Genomic DNA, 11,387 nt, shown 5'->3' on the forward strand with positions numbered 1-11,387 from the left:
TTAATGCCTGTCCTAAAACGTATTCTGTCTTCTTTATTAATCAGATGAGCGCCTTATGTTTACTCTCTGTATTACATCGGTCATCTGAGGCTGTCTTTGAGTTTCATTGTGTTTAACTAAATGAACACAGCTGCTAACTGGTTAAACTCTATCGGTCACGTGACGTGACGTGCCACAGACCTGGGATCCGTTTTATATTCATTTCAGGTTCAAAGATGTAAGCTGTATTTGTAGTAAAATCATGGTAACCATGACACCTACACAGGGCTCTCAAGTCTCACGCATTGGGCGTGAGACTCACGCATTTCAACCCGTTCACACGCTCACACGCCACACCTTGTATTTCTCACGCAGAGACATTACGAGGACAACGCCCACCAAGTTGCGGCGCTATTTTTTTAAACAGTGAAACAGGTAACGTAGAGGAATATGAGGTGTATCTTGTGCAAAATCTGCTACTCACTAAGCAAACTGAGAGGAGAACTATGGAAAGCCAAAGTGGTCATAAACGCCTGTTCGAGCGTCTGATTGCACACAGACACGTCAAAAGCGTGCGATTTTACAGTAAAACGCGCGTCCTCGACGTGCAATTTGCCATGATAACGCGCGTTCTAAGCGTGCGCTTTGGGTTTGCAGAAAACGCGCGTCAGTAACGCGCGTTTGGGGGTATCAAAACGCGCGTCCTCGACGTGTGATCGGATGTAAAAACGCGCGTTCTTTGCGTGCGCTTTGGAGTCACCAAAGACGCGCGTTTTTGACGTGCGTTTATCATAATATAAATCGGCGTCCAAGACGTGCGTTTTGAGTCGGACAAAACGCACGTTTGGAACGTGTAAACAGGTCAACCAAACTGGCGGTGCAAACGTCTTTTGAAGTATCCAAACAGGCGAAAGGAACGTGCGCTCTCACAGTGTTTTCAAAATGGCACGTCTAAAACGTGTGCTCACTTCACAGGGCAGGAGTCTGTAATGCTTTGTCCGCTATATATGGGCTATTACGGTAAGGCATGGCTTCCGCAAACATATGTTTTTCTTTTTTTCACTTGGTCTTAAAGAGCGATGTTATGTCGTTTAAGGGACACATTTTAATTATACACTCTTTATTATAGATCAGTGGTGTGGTACAGTTTACACAATGTTGTTCATTTTAGCTGCTATTTAAAGTTACCTCTGTAGCACCATGTAGAACCAGCACAGATGAGCACCAAGACATAATAACTCTTGGGAACGTGATATTATGTCTTGGCCACGAGTTTCATGCGTAAACAAACCTGCGTGACCATACCAGCACGACATTGCCAGAGTTGGATTCATTAATGTTTTATTTTGAATTAAGAGATTATTATATTATTTATTATATAATTTATTTTATTATTATATTAACCCAAGGGCCTTGGCTACCGGGCTGTATGCGATCGTCAGCAATCAAATTAAGTTTATCATAAATAAATGTGACATAAAGTGCATAATATAAAATAGTCCTACAAGAAAAATATTTGATCATTGTCTTGAGTCCATTAGCGAACTGATCGTCTTTTCCCCGTAATATTTCTATATTATTATTAGTACTATTATGCTATTATTATTGGTTATATATTTTATATTCATTTATATAATGTAATATAATTTTTAAGATCAGAATAGTTAAGGGATCAAGAAAGGGTAAACTGACAAAAGCTATACGGTGAAACTTTGCCAATCAGAATGTTGAAGCCAAGTACACAAGCAAAGGCACAACAACCAAAACCTTAGTGTCAAACAAAGTGTAGCCTACACGTATGGTTAGCATATATTTGTACGTTCAATTACCTATAAATTGGAAACCGTTATTCACTGGAACAGCCACCATGACAATATTAGACAAAAAACGGGGAGCAGAGCAAAGAGAAACTCGGCCACTCGATAAATTGCTATAGTGAAAGTTTTCACAGATCGAGCTCAATCTAAAACAATGTTCTTTTATTCCAGCAGTCTGCGTGTTTATTGGTAATAGACGTTAAACATGAATAACGCCTTTCTTTCAAATTCCTTGCACTGGCGGACTTACCAAGGGGTTTACGGACAAGAGCTTTGCTGTGAAAAAAATTCAAGGACAGCGTGACCAGAATTCACAAATCATGGAGAATGATATTCGGTATTATTTGCATGTCTACGACAGCGCACTGCCTATTTATAGCCAAAAGAAATCTGAATATCAAACCGCAAACTATCTTTACTGTCATAAATGACGAAATGTTATGTCGCTTAAACGACACATTTTAATGTTTTGTCACTTTTTTTATGATGACATATCATAAAAACGTGAAAATTAAGTTATCAGGCTGTATTGTTACATGATGCACTGTTGGAGTCTCCAGTCCTGTAAATATAAACGAGGATCTGCACGCTTCTGAAGCATGATAAAGCATTGTCTTAAATATTTTTTTTTATTGTAGCAACATGTTTATTATGGTCATTAAGTTTACTAGATTATTCTACAATATAATGCTATATAAGAATTACACACAAAACCGGAGGATATGACTCCGTTTTGTATATGTTTTGAATAATCAACTCTGGTTTGGGAATACTTCTTTATTTGAATGACTTCAGTTTGATTAGAATCTGATAGAACAAACAAAACAACACCAAGAACATGACTTTTATGCCATTCCAAATTCTGTGGCCTGCAATATCCCACTGCACATGTGGTTGCAGAACTCCTCATAACTTCTGTGCACTGGTAGGCGGAGGACTACATCACATGTATTGGCTTCAGGGAATTTGCGGTCAGTATGCATAAATTCAATTATTGGCTGGTTTTTGAACCCCAGTGGGGGCAACTCCTCCAGCCCAGAAGTAAAAGCAAGAACCTCCTGCAGAGTGAGGCATTTACTTTGCTCCACTTGCATTTCTCCACCTGTGGAAAATAATATAATCATCATAAATAAAAAAATATTTGAAACTAGGTTTTGGCTATATAGCTTTGTTATATACTACTGACATCATACCTTCCACATCTATCAAAAAGTCACGGAACCAAGCATATGTTCTTATTTCAGTGTGCCTGTGATTGCTTCCCTCCTCTGCGAAGAGTGGGCTGAATATGTCAATAAGGTCCTTGGCAGTCAGCAGGTCCTCTTTGGCCAGGAACAGATACCTGATATGTATCGGATTAGCCTTCATTGCAGCATGCAACCCTAGACAGCCCAGACCATCCACAAACCTAGTATGTAACAATGAGTTCATTTTGTTAATTTCACACACACATTAGCAACTAATGAATACGTTTGGTAACACTTTATAATAAGTTTCCTTAAAAATCCATAACAAACATTTATATAATGCTTAACAGATATTTAGTTAATGTATATTCACATAGCTAGAAATATATGCTTTTTAATGTTTACCAACATCATTTTTATGTCATTAAACTTTCAGTTAATATGATTGTGTACTCTGTAAACCATCTGTCAAACAATAATGATTTAGAGCTTCATTAATAAATAGTTAACAAACATAATGCTTAACGGATCATTAATTAATTCTTACAAATGTCATTAAACTTTCAAATCTACTAATTATTTTGAACAGAAATTACACAATCATTAAAAGCTTATTTGTTAATGTACATTTGAATGCTACCAAATGTCCTTAAACTTAAGTTCATATAACCTGTGTTTTTTTTTTTTTTTCAAATGTTGTGGGTAAAAAAGTAGCTACATTTGTCTTTAAGCATTTTACAATAATTAATGTTAGTATAATCATTAACTCATAATCAGTCTGTAAAAGTCATATAACTGATATCTTGGTTTGTTTGCTGTGATTTCTACTATTTTCATACTATTTTCTACTATCTTAATTTGTTCATGTTTTTTTTTCTTCTTAAATGAATTACGGTAAATTAGTACTTTTATTAGCAGTCATCTTGATGGCAAAATGTGTCCCAAATATGAAATTCTTCACTCAACTGTTCCATTGCAGCATTAAGTCGCCCCTCCAGGTAGAACTTTGCTGCACACTGGACGACTGTCTCCCTGTCTTCCAGAGTCCGACACTGGATGTTTAAAGACCCAAGGAGAGAAAGGCTGTTTGAAGCCTCTTCTAAAGCCTCCCTGGTCTCCTCGATGGTTATGGCATCTTGGATCTAAAAAAATAGTTTATGTTTAGTAACATATCAACTTCTACTTTGGCAGAAACACTGTATTATCCAGGACTTGGCATCAGCATTAACAAATAAACGTGCCTTCTGCAGCTGGCTCCTGAACATCTCATCAACAATTTCTGTCAGGTCCACATCTTCTGTAGCCTCACCCACAACCAGACTGAACAGTCGTGGTGCAAAGAAGTGGGGTGCTACACCACCATGAATCAGGCAGATACTGATCATTTTCCCAAGCAATTTGTAATCCCCTTTTGAGATGGCTGAAAAAGTTTCAAACAGACATTTGTATTCACATTTGTCAAAATTTGTCTCAAAGTTCAATGCAAAGAGAGACATTGTCTTTTACAGAATTTGATATGTAAGGCCTACAACAAATGGCTGGTAGGTACTACAGTGAGCTACTTCCTGAGTTGGTGGCATCACAAGTCCTAAAATTTATATAAACCCTGCCCCTGGGAACAGAGTGTCCAACAGGATATTAATGTAGTTTGAGGCTTTATTAATGCCTACATCTTCCCCAACCCTAAACCTAACTGTACAATATTAAAAATACAATGTTGGTAGCAAGATCTGATAGTTATGCATTATTTGTTAGAACACTGGATTCTATCAAAAACTTATCCTGAAAGATGGAGCAGTTCCCACTTTAAGAGCAGCTGTTGTTTTTGGGCCACAACCTGTATTTTTTATTCTTTGTTGATGTTTTTCATTAATAGCTTCTAATGTTAATTTTATGTTGTTGCAAAGATGTCAACAATGGGCAGTCCTGTTAAGCTCCACTACCCAGCTAGCTAAATGCTTCAACAGACTGGATTTAGGAGAAGGGAAACAGCTGTGTAGAATAAAGGCAAAATAATCTTTTTTGTTGTTGTTTTTGAAACGAAGAATGAACATGTAAACACAATCAAGCCTAAAAAACTTAGTGGGTTGACCACCCCTTTAACATATTTTCCAACACGGGTTGGACCCTTGAATAAATATAAATATAACAAAATGCTTACCATGACTATCCAGGGCCAGTAATTTTGAATGATCTGGCCCTTCAAATAGGCACCTGTTCTGTATATCCTTCATTAGGAGTCGACAAAATTCCCTTGTTGGGCCACCATCATCCACTGCCCCTTCTGAGTTATTGCCAAGATCCATAAACACGACTCCCAGTGGCTTATATGGGTCGAACAGGCGTCTAGTGAATGCACGTTTTGCAGATCCATAAATGTCATCTCTGCATGCATTAATCATATTAGACGTGTGTCGATCCTCCAAATTAAGTTTGTTGGTGAGCTCCGTGAGTATCTCTATAGCACGTTGCCTGAAAGAGAACAAGTGGAGTACAAAAATAGTTAAGAAATTAATCAGATATAACATTTTTGAGAAGACCACATGTCCACCAATGCATTTTTTCCCCAAGTCTAGTGTATTTTTTCAGTTGTTTTCAAAGGGGAGTTGAGTATTTTTGTGTGCGCTCTGCAAGTTTTTTTTCTTATCACCCAGAGTTGAAGAATGTTCGACTTTGGGTAAAATGCAGCGCTCAATGCTTTCACTTTTTAATTAGCCGTCCAATCACAGTGGAGGATGGGCGGGACTAATGCCACACAACCAATCTTTACATCCTTCTTGGTCAGCAACAGACCACAAGAAGTACAACAATGGAACAAAATTTTAAACAAGGACCAGAGCAAGTATTTACATTTTATATTCAGAATTAAAATATATGCAAAATCAGATACTAGGTACACTTATGTGGATTTTCCGTATAAAAAAAAAAACGCTGTACCACAGAATCACTCTCAAGTGCTCAAAGCTAGGAATTTTCATCAGAGCACCTGGCATTTTCAGTTGGCTAAAAATGCTTTGGTGGACACACAGTCTAAGGTTGTAAGGAATCACAAGAAGAAAATGAAATGAGTAGAAAGTGGGTGTTTACTTGGTGTTTACTGATGAGTCTATTTGGCCAATGTGTTCCTCCTCTGGCCATTCATCAATGTTGGATTCAGGATTTGGAGAGTTGAAAAGGATTTGCTGTATATAATTCAGACAGTGAATTATTTCAGTAATTTTCAATGAACATACCATATTTTCCGGACTATAATTCACACTTTTTTTCAAAGTTTTGCTGGTCCTGTGACTTATAGTCAGATGCAACTTATTTATAAAAATTAATTTGACATGAACCAAGATAAAACATTACCGTCTACAGCTGCGAGAGGGCGCTCTATGCTGCTCAGTGCTCCTGTAGACAGGACTAGGTGCGTTTACATGGACACTTTTTGCTTCCATCGGATTGAATTCATTCTGATTGACGAATCCGAACGTAGTGTTTACATGAACGGTAAATAAAGTGATCGGGTTGATGTGCGCGTTTATATGTCAGAAACTTCTGATCGCATTTACTTTTTTGACATGCGCACACTGCATGAATATACAGAGTTTCCTGCAGCTGTTTTAAAAAGCACACATTATATTTATCTACTTCGGGTCCTAATTAGGTGACGACCAGCACATGAACTGTAGTGCTGCTAAATTTTACTTTAACAAAAAAAAAAAAAGAAGTACAAGGCCCTCTTCGCGCACTCAAAACTAGTCGTCTGTTGAGTCTTAAACGAGGACTGGTGGTACATGGTCCTGTTCCACATCACATACGCTGAGTGAAAGGGGAGATTTATAATGACAGGACACTAATTGATGATATTTTATTCACCAGGAAGAACACCTCGTTCCACACGTCATATGTCATTACGCTATTTCTACGTCACTGCGCAGTACTTTCCAGTTTCGGTTTTAAATCCGATCAAGTGTTTACATGTCTTCTCGCTCGGATTACAAAAGGGATTATCCACCCTTTACAATCCGATCAAAATTTTAGTTGGATCGAGCCAATTCAATCCGATTGACGTGTTTACATGTGACATTTTTTTTCTGATTGTGCTACGAGTCCTATTACGATCGGATTAGAAGGGTCCATGTAAACGCAGCTACTGAAAACATAGAGAGCCCTCTCACAGCCAGTGGTTCTTGGTTCTAAATAAATGCGACTTAAAGTCCACTGAATCAATTTGAGGTAAACTGAGTGTGATGTCAAAAAGTCATAAAGGTCCATTATTACCTTTTAAAGCAAGACTGTTTTGTAAGCTACGGTTACACATAACTGACAGTATTAGCACCCCACACAACCAAAATAAGACAGTAATAAGTTTTTACAACACAAGGAAACAACACTTAAATAAATAACATACTTCCACCTCATCTCCTTCCAACCACTGAACAAATAATGTGCAAGGTGTAGTCAAGTTATGTTCTTCAAGAGTTCCAGTCATAGTGCTTGATAGCCGTGTGCCTGCACTTGGCATGCTCAACCAGAATATTTCACTGGCCGAGTTGTCATTGCCAGCGTAATCCATAAGGATCTATTTAAACACACACACACACAAAAACAGAATAAAAAACAGATACCAGGAAAAACATGCACACTTGTAGCCTATACAGAGGTTCATGTACAGTATCAATCAATCAATCACCTTTATTTATATAGTGCTTTAAACAAAATACATTGCGCCAAAGCACTGAACAACATTCATTTGGAAAACAGTGTCTCAATAATGCAAAATGATAGTTAAAGGCAGTTCATCATTGAATTCATTGATGTCATCTCTGTTCAGATGAAATAGTGTCTATTTGAGTACTAGTCAAAAGTTTGGACACTCTTTCCCAATTTCTTGGATGGGAAACTGTGTCCAAACTTTTGTCTGGTGCTGTACTGGAAAATAGCTCAACTTAATTAACCGCCGGTATCGAGTCCCACGTAGGAGATGGAAGGATATAAAACTGGAGCGACTATAGTGAAGGACGAGAGAGGACCAGGCCTGGGACATTATTTTATGTGTTTGCTTTTTATTTGTGCGCGTCAGTCGCCGTGAGGGGCTGACGCACTGTTTTGTGTTTATTTTTGAATATTAAAGTGATTTTTGATTGTGCGCCGGTTCCCGCCTCCTTCTTCCCGATGATTACAAAGATCCTATCGTTACAACAACATTTTGGTAAATTTGAACCAACTGAGGAATAACATGCTTGATATAACCTAACATCTCAAGATGAGAGTAGAGTAGGAAATACCTGCAATGACTGTGTAGGTAGGAACCGCCTCGACTTCATGGAACCATCACAGTATTTGAGCTGGATTCTGAAGCCATCTGAAGGTTCAGGACACAGGCGACTGCGTCTTTCCATTAAGGCCTTATGGAAACAAGACAACAAAGCTTTGGTAATTATCAAAGAAGTACAGATGAGATTTATACAGTCCCACAAATCTATCAATGGGTGGGAGAATGAGAGATTTGCTTGTGTACCTATCTGGACTGAGAATAGATGTGTGCTTGAGGTGGGATTTACAAAAACATGAGTAAATTAACTAACAGGTCGAATGTATCATTATTTTAAGTAGGGGGGTGAAATATATATTTGTGGCGGGGGAGGCGTGGTTCAGCGAGGTCTGCGACGGGAGAGCGAGTGAAGAGACGAGCGGTGGTAAGTGGTTCGAGTGAGAAACAAGTAACACCTGTTTAATAAGTAATAAAATCTTCCTCGAGCCTCAGTACCCCGACCCTGGTCTCCTTCCTTCATACACGCAGAAAACGTGAACCTGATTACAATATAGTCTGTGATAGTAGTGTAATTTGTTTTTACATTCTGGAGTATATTGCAAAAAAACATACAAAACACAAAACAAATTCTTTCACCGCATGATTCAGTCTATTAAAATCTGATTAAAATACACTTAGAATGATCACAAAATTCAAGATATAATTTCATATAGTTAATCTGAAGAATGCATTTTTTTCCCTCTGAAAATTGGCAAATGTGATATTAGTCTTATGCAACAGTTCAATAAACAAGAAGTTAATTAAGAGACTTATATATTAGACACCACATTTCTTGTTTTCACGCTATTTCAAAAAAATAAAAATTTATTCCAAACAAAGCCACATTAATATTTTGCATCTCTGAGCAACTTTATGGTGTCCCGTTCCTGAATGAATCAACCATTTAAATGATTCGGTTCAATCTATCACAAATCTGGTCTAGGAACTTTCGTTAACTCACCCCCAGGGGTCACCCTTTCACTACATGGACTCTTGCACCACACTAACTGTTGCATTTCACCCCGGACTCCAGTTCTCATCACCCATTGCACTACTTACACACACACAGCTGAAGGCACTGATTGTACAAAGCTGTAACCAATCACACATTCACTATATAAGACTCACTGAGATCACTTTCAAACTGCAGAGTATTATATTCACTTATCGCTGGTTGTGAAAACTATGTTATGGAGCCTGCTTTAAGTTTTTTAGCTTAATCTTGCCTTGTTTGTTTCCTCGTGTTCTGATTATTGCCATAGACAGTAAAAGAAATGGACACAGCGACCCCATTGGAACTTGAGACAATTGAAGCCCATTTTTAGCTATTTTTAGCACTTCCGTTCCACGTGCAGATTCAAACGAAGCTTGATGACGTCAGCAACCTGTCTGACAGATGTAAATCTTCTAAGTGGCTGTGCGTGCAAACTGCCATCGTTAATCTTGCAGAGATGGCGAGCTTGAGCGGGGAGTTCTTTCCATTAAATAAATAATGGACAAATGGAGTCTTTAAACGCATCAGATGTAAAGTTATGCAAATGAATGGGAGTCAATGAGAATGCTAACGCAAGTGAAGTTCTGCTACAAGATGGCGGCACGCGGCCGACTTCAACTTCCGGTCGACTTCCTTGCCGCCTGATTATTGCCTGTGTACTTTGGATTACCTCTCTTACATGCCATTTTGCAATCTTAAAGACTTGCTGCCACCTACTGGTGCTTTAATTTCTAATTTCACATTAAAGCTATCTTTTCAGTTTTAAAACCATTTCAAATATCAGTATTTAACATTTTGTTGAAATATCAAAACATTACAGATGCATAAATTATAGCAGTTAACTGCAGTTATGTCCTGCATTAAAGTGTGTAAACAGATCTAGATGCAGATTCTGTGTTTTCTCTGCATTGCAAGGATGAATTTTGTAGATACTGATTTAATTTGCTTGCTTAACAGCCCAAATGTTTTACTATTCTAACTGACTGTAAGAATTTGATTGAAGATAATGCACACTTTTAGTGATAAAATGGCTTTATAAAGGTAAATATGCCTATTTAAGGGAAAAATCAATTTAAACTTATTGGAAAAGATACATTTCTATCACTGCTGTGAACCACCAAACAGAATATGATTTATGTCAAATACTTTAGGAGTCAGCTGGCCAACGTAGTCCGATTCCAGCACAATAATGCACTCAGCAAAATATAATCTTATTATTGTTACTGATAAAATCCCAGAAATTACTGAGATACAAGTTTGTTAATATAGCACATCCCAAATTGGAATACTTATGAGCAGAAACTAAAGATGTTCAGTAAATTGTGCTTGCCTTGCTTTCTATAACATTTACATAAGTTTGGTCTTGGAAAAGTCCAGCTAACTGTAAAAATGTACTTACATTCAGTCTCCTCTCTTCCATCAACTGTGCAGCTTCCTCGCTACGCTCCAAAGACAATCTCTGCGCTTCCTAATAACAGAAAAGTGTATTACTTACATTTTATGACATTTACACCCCAATTTACAGGCCAACTATGAACATAAAATGGCATGGTGTCAATCCAGTAAATATAACCTCTTTAGTATGTCCCTTGCCTAAAAGTTAAGTTAAACTGAAAAGTAGTAAAAAAAAAAAGTGACTGTCTAAGAAAAACAAATGGATTTGCATTGTTTTGGACTTGCCCTCTCCTGGTCCCTTTGCTGGTCTCTGTTGAGGGCCTCCAGGTATTCTATGTCCTGGCTTCTCCTTAGTGTCCGTGTCTGTTCTATAGTCTTTATACGAAAACACACAAATTATGTGGCAACATAGACTTAGACACAGAATTAAGCACAAATGTACTATTTTAGCACTGGATATATCCTAAGCAAACTATAAATTAAACTGATTGCATATATAACATTTTTCATTTATTGGATGCAACTCACTTCCACTCTCCGTTCAAAAGATGGCACCTCTGGATTTTGCCCTCTAGCCTCTGCCAGTCGTGTTTCCTCAATTGAGGGAAAATACATAAAATCACAAAGGCATACACATTTCATTAAAAATAGATTTTTGAACACCTGAGAAAACAAGTAACCTGTTAAACCAAAAGATTTTATCCTCATCCAGCCTC

General features: G+C 37.8%; 1 protein-coding gene across 1 annotated transcript; it reads right to left on the reverse strand.

Moving 5' to 3' along the window:
• Positions 1 to 2,566: 2,566 nt before the first annotated feature.
• Positions 2,567 to 10,739, reverse strand: LOC127944399 (G2/M phase-specific E3 ubiquitin-protein ligase-like). Its single transcript, XM_052540297.1, has 9 exons — positions 10,676 to 10,739; positions 8,257 to 8,376; positions 7,380 to 7,550; positions 6,071 to 6,165; positions 5,145 to 5,455; positions 4,225 to 4,403; positions 3,950 to 4,125; positions 2,990 to 3,204; positions 2,567 to 2,898 (listed from the first exon to the last, which is right to left on the reverse strand). Exons 1-9 carry the CDS (start codon positions 10,694 to 10,696, stop codon positions 2,642 to 2,644), a joined length of 1,545 nt encoding a protein of 514 aa, XP_052396257.1. The 5' UTR covers positions 10,697 to 10,739; the 3' UTR covers positions 2,567 to 2,641.
• Positions 10,740 to 11,387: the final 648 nt, after the last annotated feature.

Source organism: Carassius gibelio, chromosome A23 (assembly GCF_023724105.1).
Source record: "Carassius gibelio isolate Cgi1373 ecotype wild population from Czech Republic chromosome A23, carGib1.2-hapl.c, whole genome shotgun sequence".
In the NCBI taxonomy this organism is placed as follows: domain Eukaryota; kingdom Metazoa; phylum Chordata; class Actinopteri; order Cypriniformes; family Cyprinidae; genus Carassius; species Carassius gibelio.